The sequence below is a fragment of the Gossypium raimondii genome, chromosome 13, assembly GCF_025698545.1.
Source record: "Gossypium raimondii isolate GPD5lz chromosome 13, ASM2569854v1, whole genome shotgun sequence".
In the NCBI taxonomy this organism is placed as follows: Eukaryota; Viridiplantae; Streptophyta; class Magnoliopsida; order Malvales; family Malvaceae; genus Gossypium; species Gossypium raimondii.
In genome coordinates, this window is record NC_068577.1 from 55,955,566 (window position 1) to 55,979,858 (window position 24,293).

The window sequence follows — 24,293 nt, forward strand, 5'->3', positions numbered from 1 at the left end:
TAAATAGGAGGTAAACTCACGTCTTACTGCACTAGCAATGATGTCGATGCCAATCGAATTAATACCTAGTCAACTTAATTGTTGATTTTTAAAATAATATGTTACCTTATAAATAAAATATATATACTTATTTTATATGTTTTATTAAGTTGATATCATGAGTCAATCGACATCAATTCAATTATGAAATTATTAAAATATTTTTATGTAAACATTAAATTATATTTTTATGAGTTATTTTTGTTTCTTTTATATTTCTAAATGCGATGTGGATAACTAAAATTAATTTATTAAAAATTATTGAAGTTAACTTTACATTGATGGTCAAGCTTGCGAATCAAAATCGATGTTTGTATTGATTTCTTAAATCTTTTATTTATGATTTTTCTTTTAGAAATTTTAATTTTAAATTCAAAGCATTTCTTTTATTTTTAATCACTTATTCTATTAAAGAAATAGAATTATCAACAAATTTTATAAATACTATCATGCTCATCATTAAAACGATTCGATTCCAAAAAAATAATTTAAGTTCAGGCTCATTTTCGAGTGGGCTTGGCCCAACTCGTCAACTTATTTCACTATTTAAAATCTAATAAAATATTTAAAAAAGTAAATTTATATTATTTATTTTATAATTAAATTTAAATTTTGCAAATAGTATACCTATACTGACGCATATGACTGTCAGCAAATCAAATCCTACAAATGATACTGCCCACAGGTACTACTTTAGCGACACTCAGTAAGTTGGTATAAGCCTTTGGAACTATTTCAACGGTCTTGTTTTCCGTTGATAAAAGGCTATGGAGATCACATTTACCAACCATTATTTTTCTATCGAAATAGTCACTTTGTTCGTTAGTATAGGGTTTTTAGACTCATGACAAAAATTTTGTTCTAGTGACGATTTTTGAACCATCAGTATATGATAGTTTGTCTTTTTTAATGGACAGTTTATATCATCAAGTTGAGTGGTTTCGAACAAGCTTTCAACAACATTTTCCACAATGAACATTGGTCTCAAATTGTCAAAGAATGTTACACAATAATTATTTATTCTAGATAAATTTATTGTTGTTGAACTATCACAACTTTAATAATTAAAATAGAGTGATGGAGATTAAAGCGCATGGCAGATCACGCTCTTAAAACGATATGTGTAACGAGAGAAAAATGCAAGTATATAATCCCATTTTATTTTAAAACTTACTTTAAAGTTTATTTGAATTTTATTATTATCATAATAATGAGTAAATTGTATTAATTCAGTGGAAAAATAATTAATTTTTTATAAAATAATAAATATTACTATAAATATATATTTTGTTTTTTTAATATTTTCATGCATTCTAATAAATTTAAACTTGGAATAATTCTAAAATATAGTTACATAATGATTCCCAAAATTTCAATTTTATAATTTTAACAAAAATCTCATTTATTTTTACATAAAATTTTTATATCATCGATTAGAGTGAGTGCATGATAATTTAATATCTAAACTATATATTATATAAAAAATTACTAAATCGGTGTCATCAATAATCGAGTCTCAAGTTAGTTATAAATCATTATTTTAACAAAGCAATAAATATTAATTCAAGGATATGTTTTATCTTTTATATAAAATCCCAAATTTAATTTTTGTGTCACTTTTAAGTAAATTAGGTTCTAATGTCATATGTATTGCACGCGATTTTATGTGTTTAATATTTAACTAAATTTATAAATATTGTATTTTTAGTTACAGTAATCATCGTGAAATTATTATTTGAATTATTAAAATAATTAAAATAAATTATCTCATCAATTCAAATATTACAATAGAAAATTTTCAATCCGTAATTTTACTTTATATAATTAACACAAAGTAATATTTTTCAAAATAATAATTAATTAACATAATTAATGCTTATATTAATTAAGTGATAATTGACATCCTTAAAATTTTATTCAAGTAATAACTCTGTTTTACATCAATAAAATTAGTACAACGTCTTTTCACATAAAAATTTAATTAAAATTTATAATTTAAATTATAATTACCACAATTTTTACTATATTTTATGCTTAGAGTTTCATTAAAGCAATAACTCTATTAAATTGTAATTATTTTTAAATTTATAATTATCACAATTTCTATCAAATTATAAATCTTTTTAAATGTATAATTATAATAACTTCTATTTTACTTCAACCTTTTATTTTTAAATTTAATTTTAATAATACGATGAAAAATAGTTTTAATTAATAATTATAATTTCATAATTATAAAAAATTATTATATTTGATGCTTAAAGTTTGATTTAAGTAATAACTCTATTATAAAATTAGAATAACATTTTTAATTAATAATTTATAAATATGTATTTATTACAACTTTCAAGGGCAAATCTACCTGTCCCCCTCTAAAATGAAAAAATTTACATTTTGGCCATTTAAAATTTTTAAAATTTAAAATTAATAAAGTTAAAATTACACTTTAACCCCTATAAATGATAAAATTTTGATTTAATATTTTAAAATTATTTTTTACTATGTACAAATTACAATTTACGTCCCCTACAACTTTTCTAGCTTTGCCCTTGACAACTTCTGTTAAATTATAAAAATTTTTAAATTTCGTAATTTTTATATAACTTTTAACTTTTTTAATTTTTAGATGTAATTTTAGTAATATAATAGAAAATAAAACATATTCTTCAGTTTTTCTAAACAATGCTTTTATATAGATTACAGAGAGAATATAAATATATTACATATGTATGTATCTACCATAATTGTTGGGTATAAAAAACTGATATAGAACAGTGGGTAGTGGAGATTTCTTATTTGCCACTGGGCAATGACAAGGAGGAGAGACAGATAACACTACACATCAACTTGACAAATGCACAAAAGAACCTTGAAAAATAAGGAAAATAACAGTATCTCTCTCTCTCTCTCGCTATTCAGTTTGGCTTTTACTGTATCTCTCTTCCTTCAGTTTTCTTTTGCCTCTCTCTTTCATTCGAGAGCCTAAAACGCTCTCTCTCCTTCCTCAGTCCTTGTAAGGTATAATTCACCTTTGGTAACTTCAAATTATGTTACTTGGTCCATGTTTGATCAAAAATCCTTTTTGATCCATTGTTTTGGTTTTTGTTTACGGTCTCTAATCTGGGTTGTTTCAAGTTTTGGTTTTTAGTCTGGTTTGGAGGGTTAGAATCGAACAAGGTCGTGTCCTTTTGTTTTAGCTTTTGGAATTTTATAAAACCCTAAGCTTGACTATGGAATGATCAAATTGGGATAATGAGGAAATGGGAAATTTGATGTGGTTTGATTTAACTTTTTGGTTGCATGTATGTAAGCTTAGGGATAATATTTTGGAACTGGCTCTTTGATGGGATAAACTCTGTTATTCAAGGTTTTAGTCACCTTTCTCTTATTAAGATGAATTAATTTTTGTTGCCATCTGGTTGTGAGAACACAAGACTTTTAATCTATGTTACTCAAACTCAGTGTGAGTGTATGTATTAGACATGGCTATGGTTAGATTTTTCAAAGCCTTTTAATATATTTGGAAGATTGTTGGAGGTGATGTCTTCATATCCATGTGTTGGATACGAGTGTTAGATATAGGTACTTAAAGAAGAATGAAGAACCTGAGCCAGCATAGCTTTTAACAATGCATTGGTCTATGTTTTGTATCAATGCTCTTTCAGGTTAAAAGGGGGGCTTTAGTTCTTTTATCTGCAAATGGATTTTGGTTATATGAGCTACAAATAGCTTGGACGTGTGTCTATGTGTGTGTTTATAAATCTTGTTTGAACTTATTACTTTCAAGGTGTTTATAATTACTGTCGGATGTGCTTTTAAATTTTTAGGATAGGAACATTATAGTGGGATGTGAACGTGTTTGTTAGTGTTTGGCGAGACAGAGAGTATTTCTAACTGTTCATGGTTGTTTTCTGTAAGGAGTTCAAAATTCTTTTCATGTTTGTATGCTATTGTGAATGTGAACTGCTTTATTAATGATTGAAATGACGTCAAATCGATCTCAAGATACTGAATCTTAGACACTTGTAAAGAGGTGAGAGAGATTAGAGCCGGAACTGATTGTATCGGATATTGGCAACTATACCCAAGCATTCCACTTGGTCAGTATTTTTGTAATAAGTTTGTTTGTTTCTGGTTTTAGCACTAACGACAACGGCTATGAAGTTTCATGTTTTCCTTCTTATAGGTGGTTTAGTTTTCAGTTTCTTTGGGATGCTTTATTTTTAACATATTTATGGTAGACCGGTATGTATTATGCAGAGTTTCCTGTCTTATTAAATATAACCTTTCCTCATTCTAGCCGTCAACTTGATTAATCTTCGGTTCTTGGTCCACTTAAGTTCCTTTGGTATGATCTGATTAAGACTGCTCTTTAGAAACATTTGCAGATTCTCTCTCGCAATTTCTTTTATATTTTAATTGGTGGTTTTTTTAAGGTGATAGGCACAAGAAAAGCTCTCATTATTAAAGTTATATTTATTTTTTTAGACCTCTTCCATTAGTTGTACCTTTACTAGTAAGAGGATAATATACTTCTCTACGTTAAGTGTGCGACAACAGACATGAGATTATGAGGAAATAATGTGTATTGGCCAATAAAAAAGAAATAAAATTTTGATTGCTTAGTAGATAAACTGGTTCAATCTTTTAGAGTTTATTGCTATAAGCATATATAAAACCTTATTTCATATATTTACACAGATGCATATGAAAAACATATACATATTGCGCCTTCACTCAGGTGAGTGCTCATTTTGCCTATAGCGTGCCTTGTGCCTAGGGCAATATTGAGCTTTAGATGTTTTCTCATTTTCGAATGATGCATTATTCATCTCTTTAAGTTATTGCTTGCTCTTTATGGTAATGGGAACAAAACGGATTATAAAATTAATTATATTGCCTTTTTTATGCACCTGGGCAGATTGCATTGTATCTAAGTTTGCATTCCATGACAAATAACATCAAAATTTTCATAACAGTAGCCCTCTTGTTTGTACATTTCATGTGTAAGAGCTGTTAGTTTGGCTAATGAGTAGAAAATAAAAAGATTGCTTACATGTTCTTAATAGTGTTTATATTAGATTGCTAATTTGTTTGTACAAAATGGAACTGTTATTGAAGAATCCATTATGTTCCATTAAAATGTCTCTCTAACGAGGGAGCGGATACCGTTCCCCTATGCTCCTTCCTTTATTACAATCCTAACAAACCTTAACGTTCGTGCACTGAAAACCCTTTGTCCTTTGGAGGTGAGGAGGGGATGTAGAAGAAATAAAAAAGAGATGGAAATTTTCGTTGATGGCTACATTCTTCGGTTTTGATGATTCCTTAATTATGCTTTTTTTTTTCTAATGGCGAAGAGAATTCAAAAGTTTGGTGCTTTCGTTTAGTGAAGCAGGATTGGCTATCTGTTTTGTTTATGTTATTTCTAGTGAATACTTGCATAGTAATGATGAAACTTAGTCTTACAAAAATAGAATAATTACTTTTGCCTATTATAAAAAGTTTCATAGTGTTTTTGTATTACAGGTGTCTGTCAGGATAGAGGAAAATGGGCGGGACTGGTGATGATAAAATTCCAATACATACCGAAACTGAAGGTTCCGAGACTACAATAGAAATAAAAATAAAAACATTGGCCGAGACTTATACTATGAGAGTGGATAAACAGGTAAATTACTGTCACTCTGTTGTTATTATCCAACTCAAGTTCTGATCGGGTGTTTGTATTATTTGTGCCATGGCTCAGTTCAGCATTTACATTTGGTTAATGCTTATACCACTGTATTTGTTCTTGATGTCGTGTGACGAATTGTCTAATATTCTTGCTTCACTGTTGTTTCTTTTCTCTGAATTTCTAACAGATGCCAGTGCCTGCACTAAAAGAACAGATTGCTTCTGTAACTGGTGTGTTATCAGAGCAACAGCGATTAATCTGTCGGGGAAAAGTTCTAAAAGATGACCAACTGCTTTCTGCGTACCGTATCCTTTTTTTCTTAATATTTGTATTTATTTGTGAACTATTAGATTTTATTGATTTTGTTAGGTAAGAAGTTGTTCCATTCTATCATTATCTATTCACATTTAGAATTTGAGCTGAGTTTCTTAATTGGAGGTAGATGTCGAGGATGGTCACACCTTGCACATGGTGGTCAGGCAGCCAGTTCCACCATCTGACGGCTCACTTAATCATTCAGGTTTTGCTAACTTGAGGATCTAGTATTGTCATTTTTAATTTGTTCCTTTTTGGTTCAAACATTGCATGAGCTCATGGCTTTTAACCCCCCCCCAAAAAAAGCATGAACTTTATCCAGTTTTATTTAAAGCAAAGGCCTTTCGCCCTTTGCTAGCTATTTTTATCGACATGTATGAAGTATTCAGCCAAAAGGCAATGCCTTACCATCACTCCAAATATTGCTTCTCTAAGGGTACTGATACTTACGAATGATAATATTGAAAGTTATGACAAATATCAAACAAGTAGAATCATAATAATATTATCATTTTCTTTGCTGCTTTTTGAAACCTGAAGGCACGGAGATGCTATATCAACCTCTTGTTTTCACTTAAAAACAAAGAATTCTACGCCACACTTTTTGTTCTTATATATATACATGGTAGAGCATTAAATAATGAAAATTTTGCAATACTATATTCGACAATTAACAGCTTTTGGCCATTGGAATAAGATTTTTTTCAATAATATTAACCATAAAGTCCATTTGTAAATCAAATATAGTGGGAGAATGCGTCATTACATTTGCAACAAGAATGTGTTCAACAAAGAATTTCTTTCATTAGCATTTGTCTTGTATGCCTCTCTCCTTTTCTCCAGTATAAACTGTGATCGGTTCGTAATATGTACACCTTTTGTTAATATATGTTTTTAATATTAATTTATTGTGCATTGCTTATGTCACTAAAATGGGAGGAAAAAGCTAGTTAAGATTTAGTTGGTAACATTTAGCACTATTTGCTGCAGATGATCCGGGATCAGGTACAAGCCGCAATCATGGTAATCATGTCCCAAATTTTGTGATAGAAACTTCTAATATGCCTGAACAAGGAGATGGAGTTCCTCCTGAAATTGGTCGGGTAAGCTTTTAACTGGATGTGAAATGAAGAACATTTCTTGTGTAGAGGGAAAGTATATATGGCTTTACAATGAGTTTTTAGTTTTAATTTTGTTCTTTCCTTCTAAGCAGATTGTCTCTGCTGTTCTGGGCATGTTCGGATTTGCAAATATGGCAAGCGATGTCTGGGTAAGTCTTAATAAAACAAGAGAAACTAATTAAACCCGTCAAATTGAGGTACAATCAAATCAAATCCTGAAATAAAAGAAAACATGAAACAAGAGAGGTTCTAGGAAAACCTTCCTAATCTTTTACTTCAAGCAAGGAAACTAAAGAAACTAATCCCAAAAGTGTAGGGAACAACTTTGAAATTCTACCGATTAAAATGTCTTCAGCTGCATTAGCATGAAATAAACAACTCGAAAAAGTGATCCACTAACCAATGAGGCCTTTGCTTGTTGGTTAAGGCAGAGGCCCTGGGTCCTTGAGTACCCAAGTTCGTGTCCCACCATGTACCATTGCGATGTGTGAGTCATTGTCCCATCTTGTGCGAGTTTTGTCTGGTTCTTCGTTTGTTGTGCTTTTGTTTTCAAAGGTCCTTTTAGGGCCATGGCTTAACAGGATGAATGTTGACAAGTGTTCATCTTTATGTGTGCCTAAATTGATATGAACTTACTTCTTCGGGGTTTTTGGATACCATAGGAACAGGGTTCACAAAGGCATGAAAGAACATCTGGTAGTGGCATACCAGAATCATCACTGGGTCAAACTGAACAAACTAGCATGAGGAATCAATCCGATAGAGAACACACTGCTTTTGGCCTTCCAGCAGCAGTTTCCTTGGGGCCTATGCAACCTCCTGTCAGTTTGGAATTCCTTACATTCGTAACAATTTATTTGTTTCTTTGTATGTGCCTAGTGGATTTGTTATATGAAATGTATTTTATGGCAAACCTATTTTTGTAGGTAATTCCTGATTCTTTGGCTACTTTGTCTCAATATCTTAGCCATATGAAGCATGAATTTGATGGCATTGGTTAGTTTTCCTTGAAAAAATGTAATTATATTATCTGTCTGTTGCTTGAAAGAATACTGGTTCATTGATGATTGCATTGCATTTGACCGCCAGCGAGAAGGAGTGGAGATAGAGATTCTATTCCTGCATCAAATTCAGGAACTATACGGGAAGGTCTTCCAACACCTGCATCTTTGGCTGAAGTGTTACAATCTACCAGGCAAATGCTCATTGATCAAGCTGGAGAATGTCTACAAGTCTGTCCACCTTTTTTCACTGTCTTTCCTAAAATTTACCTGTGTAAACAGTCAGCCTGGAAGGGACTATTACAGTCATCGCCTTGAGTTCTCTTTTTTTTGTTTTGTTTTGCCTATTGTCAGCAACTTGCAAGGCAACTAGAGGATCAAATGAATGTGACCGACACCTCAGCACGAATGATCGCTCAGTCGAATGCATGGAGAATTGGAGTTCTGCTACATAACCTAGGCTCACTTTTACTTGAGCTTGGTCGTACAACCATGACGCTACGCTTAGGTCAAACACCTGTAAGATAATTTCATTCTAAATTCACAACATTTAACTCTTTTTGACACCATTTGTGCTCTATTGTTGCTGTAACTTTTTTCTTTTTGCAGTCTGAAGCTGTTGTTAATGCTGGACCTGCAGTTTTCATATCCCCTTCTGGTCCAAACCCTCTCATGGTTCAGGCAATGTTTCAACAGCTTAGCCAAACATTCTTATTCGATGTAAATTATTTTAATTTAAGCTGATTATCGGTATCTGTTTAGGCTCTGCCTTTTCAACCAGGAACTAGCTTAGGCACCATTCCCATGGGAACTGTACAGCCTGGATCTGGTTTGGTTAATGGACTTGGGGCAGCACTTTATCCTAGACGTATTGGTATACAAATACGAAGAGGTATGGTATACCTGGCTATTTTTGGTATTTATGTTTTTTAATATATATATAGTACTTTCTTGGCCAAAGACTGAAGTGTATTTACTCTAAAGGTTCAACGACAGCAACACCCAATATAATTCGACATGAACAAAATGATACCACCACACAACAATCAGACCAAAGGAACCCGTCGGTGGGTTCTGGTAATGAGAACCATAGCACTCAAACAACTTCAAGGGTTTCAGATGCTCCATCTTTTGCTGGAGAATCAGGAGTTAGGGTAGTGCCTATTAGGACTATGGTTGCAGCTGTACCTGCTCCTTTGGGTCATGTACCTTCAGATTCTTCCGGTAATACCATGGGATTTTATTACCCATTGGTTGGAAGGTTCCAGCACATCACTCCTGGACATTTGAATGGTGAACGAGGATCTCAACCATCTGCTGAACATCTGTCCACTGGTGGTCAATCTGAGCAACCCCCTGTTCCTGAATCTGCAGCGCAACACCAAAGTTTGGACGAGTCTACAAGAGATGGTAATATGTGAATCCTGCACTTAAACATACTAAAGATACTGGAGGGTGACTGATTATTGAATGGAGCTGACTATTAAATGCTTCTTCTTGTTGTAGGTTCATTACCAAATGCTAATTCAAGACAACAGGAGCGATCAAATACACGCAGTGTCGATATCAGCGATTCATCAGTTGGAAGGACTCAAAACAACCAAGACTCCGAGAGGCAAATCCCCAGTAGCATTCTTCAGTTTCTAAGGGCATTTTTCCCAAGTGGTGAATTCCGTGTAGAAGAATCCAGTTTACAAGGAACAGCTGCTGGTTCTGTACCGGTGCAAGCAGGAACATCCAGAAGTGGTCCAGCAGCTGAGCCAAGTATTACTGATGAAGGGTTGTTTTTATCTAATTTGCTTCATCAGATCATGCCATACATATCTCAGCATGCAGGATCACAACAAAGTCCTGTGCCTACTACAGGAGGAAATACTTCTTCCCAGGTAATTGGGATCAAATATAGATGAAGGGAAAGTGTAGTAATTGGGATAAATTTTAATGTTAAAGATCAATGGATAACGATGCTAAACACTGCTTTGTTTGCAGGTTGAGAACTCTAGGACTAGACCTAGCGACTCTGAACCAAACCCATTGAACTCAAAACGTCAGAAGGTACTGGTTCTGAATCTATTTCTTCTTTTGCCTTTTATCATATTCCATGTTAACTCTTTCCTATGTCTCACTTAAATGTTTGACAAAACCTTTTAGATTAGCCCCTCTAGTAACTTGATGAACAATGTTCTCTTGATTGTTTCTATAGTGTGTATTGCTTCAACATGAATTCGTCCACTTTTTTATTGTTAACATTGGAGATCGTCATCCCTGAATTTATATACGTAGTTGCATGTTAATACATTAGATGGCTTCGTTAACGTGGGGTTTCAATCTGTTACTGATTTGAAACAGCATGGTGACACATTTACTTCGATATTTAAAGTGTATTTGTCGAGTTTGATCATTTGAGTAGTCAAAGTATGTACTGAAATTGTGTACATAAGATGTGATCTTAGTCTAAAATTATGGTACTAAACAATTTGGTGTAAAACATAGGATGTCGAGTTGGACTTGCATGTTCAATGTAATGATGAGTCTCCAAACCTATTTCATTGCAATACCAGATGTTTAGTGCTTCTTGATCACACACCAATAAATGGTTTCTTGTTGCAGACTGAGTAACATATCAAAGGGTGCAGTTTAATGAATTTTCTCATGGTTGTGGAGTTCGTGATTGCCAATTTGAGTGCTTGTGGACAGCGGCATGACTTTTATGTTGAATGTGGTATATCCTTCCTTTTTTTGGTTCTTTTACTGCAAATGAGAAGTGACATTTTCATAATTGCCATAGGGAATTTGAATTGGATTTTACCTTCTAAAGCTTCATTTAAGCATCAATGGCTTTCGAGTTCCGATTCCATACTCTTATTTTTGTACATCCGAAATTTCATTCTAGTAGTATATCTTTATTTCAGTTTCACATCTAAGGTCATTAAAGGTAGAAATTGTGAAAAAGGCAGGCATTGGTTGGTATGGGGAGATTCTTGATTTTAACCATTGTACATCACCATATGTAACCATGAAGCAAATTTCTTGGCTGTTGTAGTGAAAACCCCAAAATATGGCCTTTCCTTAAACATTATAAAAATTGTAATAATTTGTGTAATTGGATAATTTGTCTTGCACAACATTATAAGTGTGTTTAGCCATTTTATAAGAAAGTGTAATTACTTAACACCAGCTTGTAGTTATCAGACATTATAATTTCATAAATAGGTTTGTCTAATAATGCTTAATTTGGCCTTTGAACTATGCTTCTTATCCTATTTTGGTATGGTACAAAAACTATTGGAGTAGTGGGAATAAGAATGTGCTGTGTGTCATCTTTCAACGTTATGTCACTTGGTATGTAGTTTTATTTAAAATAAAACATTGATCTTCTATCGGTTGTCGACCGGCATTGATTGATTATTGATTGTCCACGTGGTGCTTTTAGAACACGTCACATAATCTTTTTTGCTTTTTAATATTATAATAATAAATTGTTTAAAAAATCTAAAATATATAAATATAAATTTTAAAAATCAAATATCATATAAAATTTGAAATTTGTTTATGAATTTTATTTTTTTCAAAACTCTAAATTCTACAAATTCAAAAATATATATCTAAATTTCTAAAAGTTCAAAACTTTTTATATTTTCTTTTATGAACTTTGTCTATTTTGAAAAAATAGTTATATTGATTTTAATTTTTAGAATTTAGAGTTTTGAAAAACAAAATTAATGAAATTTTTCTAGAATATGTATTTTTGAAAAAAATTGCAATTTTTAAAAGTTATATACTTTTTGAAAATTTTAATAAAATTTTCAATTTTTATACAATTTTTTTATTTTTACATTTATATTTATATTTTAGAAAGAAAATTAAATTTTTATATTTTTTTTGAATTTTTTATATATTTTATATTTATAACAATATCTCTATATAATATTAAAAAAACAAAAAAAGAAGGGTGACATGGCGTGTTCTAATAGTGCCATGTGGACAGTTAAAGCCGGTCAACGTTGGTCAACATCTTGTCAACTAGTGGGTCAATGTTTTTCTTTTAAATAAACCTAAGTGTCACATGACACATTGTGATTGGTCAAAAGGTACTTGTGGCATATTTTCATTAGCGTCACGTGGCAACTGGAGGTTTCTTTTAACACCATTACAAAAAAATGGACTGAACCGGGGATAAAAAAAAGTTCTAGGTACCAAAATAAGAAAATAGGCATAGTTAGAGAGTCAAATTCAGCATTAAACCTTTTTATAAAAATAAATTTAGAAATTAAAAGTTATGGTTGTTAATTACTCGTGCAATTCTTTCAATTGGAATATAATTACGGAGTTTTAATTACTAAAGTATGTATTAAATTACTGATGTTAGCACATAAACTTACGATCAATTACACCAATTTAATTGGGTGGTTTTTCATAAATACTTTACCAGATTTATAATAATCGTATAATTAGATAATATTTTACATTTACAAAATAATGTTTGGAGTCAAAATTTTATTTTACAAATATCCATTCTAATTTTAGCATGATTGTTGATTCGAAGATAGTAAATATTATCTTTCAGTATTTATATTTGAGAAAATCAAATCTATTTGTTATTTTGTTAAAAAATCTATATTTATTTACTATGTACAAATTTTATCTCTAGAATCTCTACTTGGAGTACAAATAATTTTTTTAAAAGTTTTATTTATAAATGGACCCTTAAATTATACTCCGATTCTCAATTTGATTCTTTTTTTCATGTTCGTACTTACATTATCAATTATGGTTCATTTCAATATAATGTCCAATAAAAATGCGTCACCAACAATCAAGCTCAAATTCAATTATGTTGGAACCCACAATTCCATCAAATTCAAGCTCGATCGATGTTGGATGGGCTTCGTTCAATGGACCGGAAGGACCCCACCGGCTCGACGAACTTGATCTTGCATTTCTATCATCTTATGCCATAAGGGTGTATTTTGCAGGACATGTAGGTGATAGGATCGATTTAAGGCTTTTCCTAGTGTTTGGAATGATGGTAGTGGCCCTTTCACCATGCTTTTCGGGTCAGCCTATTGGTTCGATGTTCATTGATTAGATTATTTAATCTGTGTTCAAGTTATTTCCGGGGCTTTTCAATCTATAGGTTTGCCTTGTGTGGTTGCTATTGCGGGGAATTGGTTCGGGAAAGAGAAGAGAGGGTTGATTATGGAGGTTTTGGCCTCACATACATACATCTGTTGGGAACATTATTGGCTCTGTTGGACTTTGATTGGGGTTGGTGCTTTTTGGTGCCTGGAACTTGTGGTTGGGGTTTTGGTTTTGGCTTCCTAGTTGTGGATCCTAATGGTTTGGGTCATTCCTCGAACAGAGATTGAGATGAATGCAGAATCTGAAGAAGCAAGGCTGCTCGAGTCTCAGGTTTCGGTTGTTCCAGGTCCTTCGACTGCCATCAGGTTCTTGGAGGCTCGGAGGTTACCAGGTGTAGTACCATTTGCTTTATGCCTCTTTTTCTCCAAGCCGGTGGCTTATACATTAGGTTGCCATTCTACGTAAAGCAGACAGGTACTTGTTTATCACTTGATGTAATTACATGGCCGAGAATGTTTTAGATGCTTGAATAATTAGCTAAAATGATATATTTATTGATTAAATTGCAAATCCTTGTTGGACATGTAGCTGTTGGTGGAATTCATTTGTCCCGAAAAACTGCTGGGATCATCTCCACAATATCCGACATCGGAGGACTCTTCACTGGGTCATGGCTGGTTTCTATTCAGATATCATCAAAGCTCGTGCTCGTTACTTTGGTTACTTTCGATTCCTGCACTCGTCTTGTACCAGGTTTACGGAAGTGCATCTGTAGTTAGAAACATCACGTTGATGTTCCTCTCCTGGTTGCTAGTGAACAGTCCTTTCTAATTATAACAGCCGTTGCCGCCAATCTCGGTACCCAAGACATGATCAAAGGAAACTCTCGTACATTAGCCACAGTGACTGCGATCATAGATGGCACGGGCTCTGTTGGTAGAGCTCTTGGACCCCTTTTGGCTGGGTATATATCCACCAGGGGGTGGAACAGTGTGCTCCTTGTTGCTATATTCTTAGCTAGTTTGTTCTTGATCCATGTTGCGAAAACCAAGGTCGAGAGGATGGTAAATGAGAGAAAAGGGCGTTGCAGCAGTGTGAGAGGCAATTGATGAAGCTTCTCAAGGTATCAACTGTTGGTGTAAAAGTGTATATGTACAAAATCTTCAATTCTTTTATTCATGTAGAAGAAATTATTTAATACAAAAACTATCATTTCCTAACGTTGTTGGTATCCAATGCTAGAGCTAGATGCATCAAGTAGTTTAGCCTGCAATGTATACATCTTAGTCCTATTTAAGAAAGATTGAACCCTGAACCTTAAACCCAAATATAAGGAAAGGGAGAGAAAGTAAACATGCAAAAAGTAGCCAGCCATTAGGTGAAAGATGCATTGCATGTCATGTATTCATGTATATTGCAAGCAAGAAACCTTATGTACTGCAAATAGTAGCTGCTTCAAATCACTGCCATTATAGCTTTCAAAGCAGATAACTGTGATGACTTGGCTTAAAGAAACCAGATATTTCATCCATAATATCATAATTAAATAATAGATTTATTATCTGAAAATGGGAATATACTAGTAATGCAAAAATTCAAGCATATTCAAGTGATATCTTCAAAATTCCAGATGTCAACATCCAAACATAAAAAGTAAATGGAAAGAAAAACAATAACAAAAGAAATCTAACAGTGAAACATAGGCTCCTACGAGCCCAGACAAAAACACAGAATAACACTCGCAGCTTACATTCCAGTGAAGGCTTTCTTCCCACCGCCGGAAGATCCGGCGGGAATCACTTTCAAAACATTGAACCTCACGGTTTTTGACAATGGCCTGTAATTAGAAAACAATACACAAAAATTACAAACAGCCAAAAAATGGCTACAACTAACAGTAAAAGATTAGATTCAAAAACAGATAATATAATCTCTGTTTAGAAATTTAACCTGCATTGCCCAATAATGACATGATCCCCTTCCTTCACACGGAAGCATGGAGAAATATGTGCAGGTATGTTCGAATGCCTCTTCTCATACCTGGGGAAAAAAAAGAAGAAATTTCTTCAAAAGAGATTTTAAAAACTACAATTCACTTAAGAAAGTACAGGAAAATGGAGCTGCATCATGCCTTTGGTATTTCTTGATATAATGAAGGTAATTCCGTCGAACAATGATTGTCCTAATCATCTTAGCACTATGGCAAGTACCAGCTAAGATACGACCCCTGATCGAAACCGTGCCAGCAAACGGGCATTTCTTGTCGATGTAGGTTCCTTTATTAAACAAATATACAAAAATCATCATCAAAAGATAACCAACAATGCCATAATTCGGATATCAACTGAATTCTAAAAGCATAGAAACATATTATATACAATATATTCCCTCCCAATTTCAGATTCTTGGTGTCAATCAAGTAAAGCACCTGTTCTTTACTTGCAAATAATAGAGGATCCATTACAAGAAGTATTAACTAGCATGACCTTAAAGCAATCTTTACTAAGCTTAAGCCACTTAATGCAAGAAAAAAACAACAAATTTCTTTTACACAAACTGAACATCCATAGTTCCACAATATCTAAATACATACATAAATAGACATACAAAAAAACGAACCTTCAATAGCTTCACGAGGAGTCTTGAAGCCCAAACCAATGCTCTTCCAGAAGCGGTTCCCTCCCTTTCCAGGTCTCTTCCCTTTTGAGGATTTCTTTGAGCTGAAAAAAACGACATACAATCAATAAAACCCAAATCAGAAAAATGCTAAAAAAAAAAGATGAAAATCATTCATGTATTTCAGTTTTGAGATTACCTTAAAAACACTTTTGGTTGCTTCAAAAAGGCTTTCTCAGTCTGCAAAAAAGAAGAGAGAAAAAAACCCAGAAAATGAGAAGCGAATAGAAGAGAGTAAGAGCGTGGAGAGAATGGATCTGAGAACGAACCTGTTCGGCCATGGTTGACGAGCTCTCTCTCGAGTGTGGCGCGGCTGCTGGCAAAGCGGCAGTGATAAAATGAGAGAGTTTTTGGTACGAGAAACCCTAGCTAATACCTCATAGCTCGGCTTTTATGTGGGATCAGCGTATAGAATTGGGCCTTCAAAATATTAGGTCCAAAACTAAACCCACAATAGGAAAGGATAGGAATAAGAATCACATCATGTAAGATATATTTATTTTTTGAATTATCCGAATTCCCAAATTTACTTAAAAATTGGTGGTATCTATTTGAAGATTCCTTTATAGTGGAGTCTCATGCATCTTTTTAAATCAATATTTTTTGAAAGGAAATACAAATCGGTCGTTGATTATGTCAAGTAGGATTTGCACTGAAACAGGTAACCAATTTCAACACTAGAGGATGGAAGAAACGGATTTTTAGAGAAAAGTAACATATTCAGTAATCGGTTTAGCAGGTTTTAAGTCTTGAAATTTTTAATTTTTTTAAAATAATATCATTATAGGTTTTGATCACCCAACCCATAAATAGGAGGAATGCGCTTTAGCGTACTTAAACTCACGTCTTCTTACATTGACAACAATCCACATACCAATCGAGCTAAGGCTCAATTGGTAATTTGTATGATATTTTAGATGGTTTGAATAAAATATTAAATTTATAATATGGTTTGAGAAAAAATAAGGCCAGTTTAAAAAATGAGTTTAGTGTTTGCTCTAATATTCAAAGTTCAAATTTGACATGTACACGGCACTAGTCATTTCTTAACTTCTCTATCAAGTTCATAAAAGTTAACCTTCAAAATTTACAAATGTTATTAATTTTATCCTAATTCTACAAAATTTAAATATATATACATAAATATATATAAAATAAGTAAATTTTGTCAAAAGTGTAATAATAAATTTAAAATTTATATTAATTTTTATTATACTGATTTTTAACATTACGTTAACTTGTCGTTTGTGATTTTAACGGAATGATCAAAATAACCGAACTATGCAACGTGAGTGCTTAAGTTCTATTTTTTTAATTTTGGATGCTTAAAATAATTTTTTATAGTTGGGAGACTATATTTGTAGCTTTCCTTTTTATAATTACTTATACAATGTTACAGTACATATGTTAAAAAATATATTAAGTCTATGTTTAAACACTTAATAATAGATAAATTTTTGTTATTTTTTTATAAAATTGCATTTTCTTGTAAACTTTAGAAATTAAGAATGAATTTAAACAAATTTGAGTTATTTTATTAATTTTAAATATGGAAAGATTTAGACAAAATTTAATATTTTGTTTTGGACAAGTACATGTAATGCTAATATCATTTAATTAATAGTAAAAGATAAATTTTGCGCAAAACACTATATTAAAAAATAAATTTTAAATCGTTAAGCAATAAATTTAATATCGTGTTTTGAGAAAAAATTTATGTACTAAATTAAATATCAAAATCAAACTTAAGTAACACTATATTAAAAAATAAAATTTAAATCGTCAAACAATAAATTTAATTTCATGTTTTGAGAAAAAAAATTATGTACTAAATTGAACAAATTAAATATCAATAGATGCTTTTTAATTTTGATTTAATAAATATTTTAATGTAATTTTATTTATGGACGTATCTGGAAATATAGTAAAATAAGAAGGGTCAAATTATCTAGAATGGTTATGGTATAACTTCTTTATTTTGTCTTATTTCACACAATGGAAAAAAGGGTCAAATTATCATCCATTGTTTATTAAAACCTTTTGAAATCATTACTTCAACTTTTAATTCAAAATAGCTGACTTCATCAAATCTCTACATTTTCTATATATGTAGGGTTAATTGCATTAATCTTATTCAAACAATGGGTCAAATTTTAAATTAGTCCCTAAAACTCAAGCATTCTAATTGAATCCTTAAATTAATGTATCGTTTCAATCAAATCTTTTATCAACCTACCGATCAGTTTTAGTGTTACATTATATTTTGGATTTAACATAGTTCCTTTTCAAACATGTATGACCTAATACATTTTCTAAACACGTAAAATCTAAGTTGACATTTAATGCAAAAATCCGAATGGAATGATACATTAATTTTAACATTCATTTGGAGCAGTCTCGATTTAGAAATTGGTGCATAGTTTGAAAACGCTTAATGTAATTAACCCGTATATATACACGTATGTAATTAAAATGGTTAATTTTGCTATTAGTCCCTATATAACCAACTATTATAATCATGAGGAAATTCACACATTTTAAAATGGTTAATATTTGCTATTAGTCCCTATACTTTGCAAAAATTTTGGATTTAGTCATTTTATTTTAATTTGATCAATTTTAGTTCATACACTTTTCGAATTAGTTAATTTTAGACCCTATACTTTTCAATTTTGAAATTTTAGTTTTGACTCAAATAGTAATAGTTAACTACGCTTGGATAAATTTAATTAATAGCCCTATACTATGTGTACAACTATAGATTTAGTTCTTATTCTTCATTTTGAAATTTCAATATTGACACGAATGACAGTCGTTAATTCATTGATTGAATTCTTTAGTGATTAATACGTGAAAATAGCAAGCTAATATAATATTACACATAATGTGCTTGGCACATCAAATTTTGGAAATAGCATAACTTAATCAGTTTAATGTGAGAACTGAAATTTTTAAATTTGAAAAACACAAGGACTAAAAATGACCAAATTAAAGTACAAAGACCAAATCCACAACTTTCACAAAGCACAGGAACTAATAGCAAAATTTAACCTTTTTAAATTGGAAATAACCATTTCTTGATTCATGAGTAAGCTACATTACAAACCCTAAAACCACACCAATTTCTCGGTAATGTACCCAAATAAAACAAGAAAATTGATATGAAATAAAGGAAAAAGGACCCAATAATTTAAGTCTAGGATAAAATTCCCAACCTACAACAAGGGCAATGGCCATTATTCTCTAGCCATGGGACCAAGCACCTAGAATGGAACCGATGGGCACATGGGGGTCGAACCAGGGTCTCACCAGCCTTGAACCTTTCTAAGCAAATCAGACACTCATCATGCTCCAATGCCTTGCAGCTCAAATTCACCCAACCCAACCTCCTCTTTGATCCGAACACTTCTCTATGTAACTCCCCTTGAATCAAACATTTTCCCTGCATGTGGTTCATAGTTTCTTTGCTATTTTGCCTGTTTTTCAATGCCCAAAACTGGGTAATAAGTGCCTAAAAACTAATGATTGTTAAATAAAAAAAAGTTCGAACTGAGAATTGATTATTAGTCTGATTTAAGGGTATAAAAAACTAAATAAAAATTAAATTGATCGAAAACCAATTCAACGGTTGAAAAACCATGTATTTGATTTAAAATTAAGGTATTCTCTAGGTTCACTTGATCGTAGATAGTAATCTTTTCAAAGTTTGTAGTTATCATATTATTTTAGCTTTTTTTGTGTTAGAATTTGGAAAGGATGTTTTAAGTAAAATAATATTAACATTTCAACCAAACTATTGCAAATCTTTGAACTAATCAATAACAATATATTATAAAAACTTAAATTTAAATTATTTCGAATTAAAGTCCAAAAATAAATCTTAAAATTTAACGTTGGCTCTATTGATCAAGAGTATTCATCTTTCCCTAAGATGTGGGATCCATCGATGGGTTTAACCGGTGTGGTACTGTAGTTGTATCTTGAATGCCTGAGTGTGAATCTGTGAGTTATACTCGAATGTATAAAAAAATATTTTAGTATAGTATAAGGACCAAAACCATAATTTCACCTATTAAGAAAATTAACAAAACATCAAACTGCTCTATTCAATATTCCAATCAGGTCTTTGCCATTTTAGTACCTTTTGGGTTCTGATTTTCTTTGAGATCTCAACCTTTCATCTAATCTTTCCTTAGCTTCTCTTGCTACTTCACCAAGCTTCTCATCATCATCTTCATACCCTTCAATTAGTACCCTCCTCTGCTTCAATTAATTTCCCCAAATAAACCCAAAGTTTAAAATCACTATAAAAATCTGGGAAATAAAACAAAAAAAAAAGAAACCGAATTACCTGAGAAAAAACAGAGCTATGAAGGGATTCATGGTTGCTTGTATACAAACAAAAAGAGGGTCTCCTCGTGAACCCAAGAACCGAATCAGATGAACCACCGCTTTGATGGAACCGTCTTCTTCGAGCACATTCAACACCAGCTAGCATACCCGCCATTGAAAATCAAAAGGAAATTAAGATCGGTATCTTTTAAAACTGTAAAAAGGATTGTAGAGAAGAAAGGGGGATCAAATTGAATCTATAAAAAAACGAGAGAAATTTGGGTTTGGTACATGATAGGAGGATAGTGGGAAGCGGGTCCCTGACATTGATTTTATAAGAAACAAAAATCTTTTACTCAATCATGGAAGAAAAAAAAGAAGAATTTTGTGAGACGTTACTGTGAAATTGGAAGAAGTCCAATATTATGCATTATAATGTATAATGATTAAATAAGCAAAATGGTTGAAGAAGAAAACAAAAATGGCAAAGTACATTGTGGGGAAAAAAAGTAAAAGGAAATTAAGGAGGGAAAAGGAAATTTCACGGCAACTTCCCAATGGAATTTTGCTGATCATGCCTATAAAATTTTAATGCATTTTATTGTTGAAAAGATTTTTAATTGAATAAATAGGTAAGTAATGGCCAAAAAAATAGATAGTTAAATATTTTTAATTTTTATAAATTATTTTTTTACTAAAAAAGTCAATTTATAGGCTTAAACACATAACACATCATTCCAATAATAAATTGGAATATTTTACACTAGTTTTTCTTTCGCACTCAAATCTATATCCTCTTGTATTGGCAACAATACCCATACCAACCGAGTTAAGTCTTAATCAGTTAGTTTGTATTAATTGAATATATACACCTTGGTAAATTGTATTGTATCGATACCACCCAAAAATAGTATACCTTGCTCTAGTGAATTAAGTATTATCAAACCCTTGATAGAAGAAAAATACATGTTTAAAATAAAATATGAATGCTAAATCGATATACCTATATATAAAGGAAAGGTTTAAAGAGTATTCCTAGTGCTATCACGTGACACATACTTACCATCTCATTTTTCATTTTATAAAAGTGATTAATTTTCAATTTTATTCCTTCTAACATGCTTAAATTTGATATTTAATCAGTATAACCTTCCTCGTGCTAACACGTGATATACATCCGCCATACTCTTTTCCTTCTTTTTTTATAAAATTGGCTAATTTTTAGTTTTGGTCCTAATATGCTTAAAATTGAGATTTAATAATTATACTTTAATTTCTAACATAAACTGGTCTCTTGTATTTTTATAATATTAATAACTAGTTCAAATAGTTGATATCATTAACTTTTCAATTAAAATGTTATGTAGTTATATATAATTTGATAGCGGAATTTTAAATCCAAAAAGTAGAAGGATTTAAATTCTTGAAAATTAAAGTAGGAGAACTAAATTTCAAATGTACTAAATTTAGAGACTTAGAGCCAGTGTTGTTTGAACCGGGCTGGCCAATCGGGTCGAAACTAGTAGAGGTGTTGGTTAGGAGAGAGACACCAAACTGGTTGATTCGCAAAACAATATGGACCGGTTAAATCAAGTTAAAAAACCAATTGAAACAATTTTTTTTATTTTTATGATTTTTTGAATGATTTATTTAATGAAGGCACATGCATCATAATTGATTTCCTTAATTAACAATATAATTACCTAATATAAAATGTATATTAAAATGAAAATAAGGGTGTATTGAATAATTATTTATACACCAACTATATGTACCAAATATCATGATTGAAGAAGGGAATCCAAAAAAGGGAGAAGAGATGTGTCATCCCTCACTCATTGCATCATATATTTCCACAATCATCAATAGCCCTCATGTGACTGAAAAAATATAAGAGGGGACATTCCAACTTAATTTAAGTTGTAACCTAAAACTATTATTGGTTTAATATAAAAGTTGGTGTACTTAAAAATATCGGTATTAACATTTTAGTGTTTAATTTAAGTTTTAGAGTTGGTTTGATGAAAATTCGAATTACTTAATATCAAAATAACCTTAAAACTGAATTAAATCACATTCATGAGACTGTATTTGACAAACCAAACGTAAAATTAACCAAATTTATAATTAACACTAAGTTTATTCTATTGACAAAATTATGGAAAACTCAAATCAAATAATACCAAAATATATAACTCTTGTCGATATAAATATTAGATTGGACCAAAATGACACATGTATTGTATTAGAAAAATGTCAAACCCAAATACCAAATTATATATTAAGCCATTATTATTAGATTATACTCACCATAAGGTGAAAAAATATAATAAATATGTTTATGTATTTTTTTTAACAATTTTATTATAAGTTTTGATTAAGATATGCCAGATTCCACCAAATATACAAATGGAACCTAACCATACATGTCCTCCAATTATATCTTCCAAATCGTCCACACTAACAATCCACCCTTCGCCTCCAAAGGGCGATTTTTGTGAATAACCAAATATAACACTTGGGCTAAGAGCCAAGTTGGTAATTTTTCCCCTCCCGGAGCCCAGGTATCGTATACGCCCCCAAAAATAAAGAGCCTTGAATACTAGAAGAAAAGCACCTATACCTAGCAAAATTAAGTGAATACCCAAAATTGTGGTCATTTTATTTCTATATTTCCATACATAACCGAAAAATGGAAAAGATTCTTCAAGAGTTTCAAGTCCCAGAAGATTCTTTTTGACACGATGCCTTAGAACTATCCATAGTCCCTCCCCAACTCATAAATAAGAATGAGTTGTTAGAACAATAATTAATGAAATAAGAGAAAAATCAATATTTATTTTATTTTCAATAATAATCTCAATTAAAAATTCATATTTTATTATAGTTAAACCTAAAAAACTTACTAATAAATACTTCTCAAATATGATTTTTTTTAGTTTTTTATACTTTTAAATATTATTTTAAAAAATTAAAAAGTAAATCATGGGAAAATAACCCAAAATCTAACTTACCTTTAGATACCATACATTCATTTGTTTTTAATATCCCAAAATAATCGCATAAATGACCCCCCAAAAAAATCATATTATTTATACACAGCATAAATACAGGCACAACGAATTTCCAAAATCACAAGAAATCGTAAAATCATTATTTTCCATTGATTTTCCCCCCTAAAATACCCAAAACACCCATCCCTCGATTTCAGAAGTTCAGGTTCCTCCGTTCTCATTTCCGTGCCATTCGCGTCATTTCCGTAATTTCACACCATTCCGATTCTATACCCCACTCCTCCTTATCATTTTAAAAATAATAAATAAAATTTTCTTGTATTTTCTCTCTTTTTAGAGAAAAAGAAAAAAGAGAAAACAATGAGCGGCGAAAACGAATCAACTTCTCCGATTTCACCAGCATCTCTAAAACAAAAACTGAAATCATCTTTCCGTCTTCCATGGCAACGCCACCAAAACAACCAACGCTTGGCGGCAAGTGCCTCAATGACACCACCGAGCCCTAAGGCTGGCGACAACAATAGTCCGAGGCTGACGTCTTCTACGTGGCTTAAGTCGCCGGAATTTAAAGACAAGTACCGCAATTTGATTAATCGCATTGGAAACGGTCACCGTCATAGCCACAGTCATAGTCTTGGTAGACGAAACTCGGCGGAATTTCGATACGATCCGTCGAGTTACGCTTTGAATTTTGACGAAGGATGCGACGATAGCCAATTCGATGAGTTCCCTTTTAGGAACTTTACTGCTAGGTTACCGCCATCTCCAACTACAAATCATAATTCTAGGGAAATCGCCGCTTAGTTCAAATCAAATTTTGAGAATAAATAAGGTGCTCTAATCGGTTTTTCATTTTTGTTAATATTTTAAAAAAAATTTGCATGGAAAATTTCACGTATTTATTAAAATATGATCAACTTTTTCGATTTTATTTTAATTTTAATTTTGTTTAGATTACATACGGATTATAGATATTTAGATATCTATTATTTGTATTTGTAACTAAACTTGTAATTAAAATAAAATCTTGTAATTG

The 24,293-nt window shown here is 31.6% G+C and overlaps 4 protein-coding genes and 1 pseudogene across 7 annotated transcripts; 3 read left to right on the forward strand and 2 right to left on the reverse strand.

Annotated features, from left to right (window-relative positions):
• Positions 1–2,826: 2,826 nt before the first annotated feature.
• On the forward strand, positions 2,827–11,070 carry LOC105782459 (ubiquitin-like domain-containing protein CIP73). Of its 3 annotated transcripts, none has more exons than XM_012607213.2 (16): positions 2,827–3,057; positions 5,569–5,710; positions 5,904–6,021; positions 6,159–6,236; positions 7,022–7,134; positions 7,245–7,301; positions 7,821–7,973; positions 8,079–8,148; positions 8,242–8,384; positions 8,508–8,672; positions 8,763–8,834; positions 8,916–9,045; positions 9,138–9,563; positions 9,660–10,039; positions 10,143–10,208; positions 10,764–11,070. In XM_012607213.2, the coding sequence occupies exons 2-16, from the start codon at positions 5,591–5,593 to the stop codon at positions 10,770–10,772; spliced, it is 2,100 nt and encodes a 699-aa protein (XP_012462667.1). In that variant the 5' UTR covers positions 2,827–3,057; positions 5,569–5,590; the 3' UTR covers positions 10,773–11,070. The 3 variants fall into 3 exon arrangements, with proteins under 3 accessions (XP_012462667.1, XP_012462665.1, XP_012462663.1); XM_012607211.2 differs by having other exon boundaries at positions 2,828–3,057; positions 5,553–5,710; positions 7,815–7,973; XM_012607209.2 differs by having other exon boundaries at positions 2,828–3,057; positions 7,815–7,973.
• Positions 11,071–12,896: 1,826 nt separating this feature from the next.
• Positions 12,897–14,384, forward strand: LOC105782461 (putative glycerol-3-phosphate transporter 5; annotated as a pseudogene).
• A 387-nt stretch (positions 14,385–14,771) lies between these two features.
• On the reverse strand, positions 14,772–16,333 carry LOC105782463 (40S ribosomal protein S11). Its single transcript, XM_012607217.2, has 6 exons — positions 16,181–16,333; positions 16,051–16,091; positions 15,855–15,955; positions 15,367–15,511; positions 15,186–15,275; positions 14,772–15,072 (listed from the first exon to the last, which is right to left on the reverse strand). Exons 1-6 carry the CDS (start codon positions 16,190–16,192, stop codon positions 14,982–14,984), a joined length of 480 nt encoding a protein of 159 aa, XP_012462671.1. The 5' UTR covers positions 16,193–16,333; the 3' UTR covers positions 14,772–14,981.
• Positions 16,334–18,945: 2,612 nt separating this feature from the next.
• On the reverse strand, positions 18,946–20,673 carry LOC105782462 (uncharacterized). 2 transcript variants are annotated; one of them, XM_012607215.2, is made up of 3 exons: positions 20,263–20,673; positions 20,053–20,174; positions 18,946–19,387 (listed from the first exon to the last, which is right to left on the reverse strand). In XM_012607215.2, exons 1-3 carry the CDS (start codon positions 20,416–20,418, stop codon positions 19,108–19,110), a joined length of 558 nt encoding a protein of 185 aa, XP_012462669.1. In that variant the 5' UTR covers positions 20,419–20,673; the 3' UTR covers positions 18,946–19,107. The 2 variants fall into 2 exon arrangements, with proteins under 2 accessions (XP_012462669.1, XP_012462670.1); XM_012607216.2 differs by having other exon boundaries at positions 20,053–20,171; positions 20,263–20,669.
• Positions 20,674–23,617: 2,944 nt separating this feature from the next.
• LOC105782464 (uncharacterized) lies at positions 23,618–24,061 on the forward strand. The gene has a single exon (XM_012607218.2). It carries the CDS (start codon positions 23,618–23,620, stop codon positions 24,059–24,061), a length of 444 nt encoding a protein of 147 aa, XP_012462672.1.
• Positions 24,062–24,293: the final 232 nt, after the last annotated feature.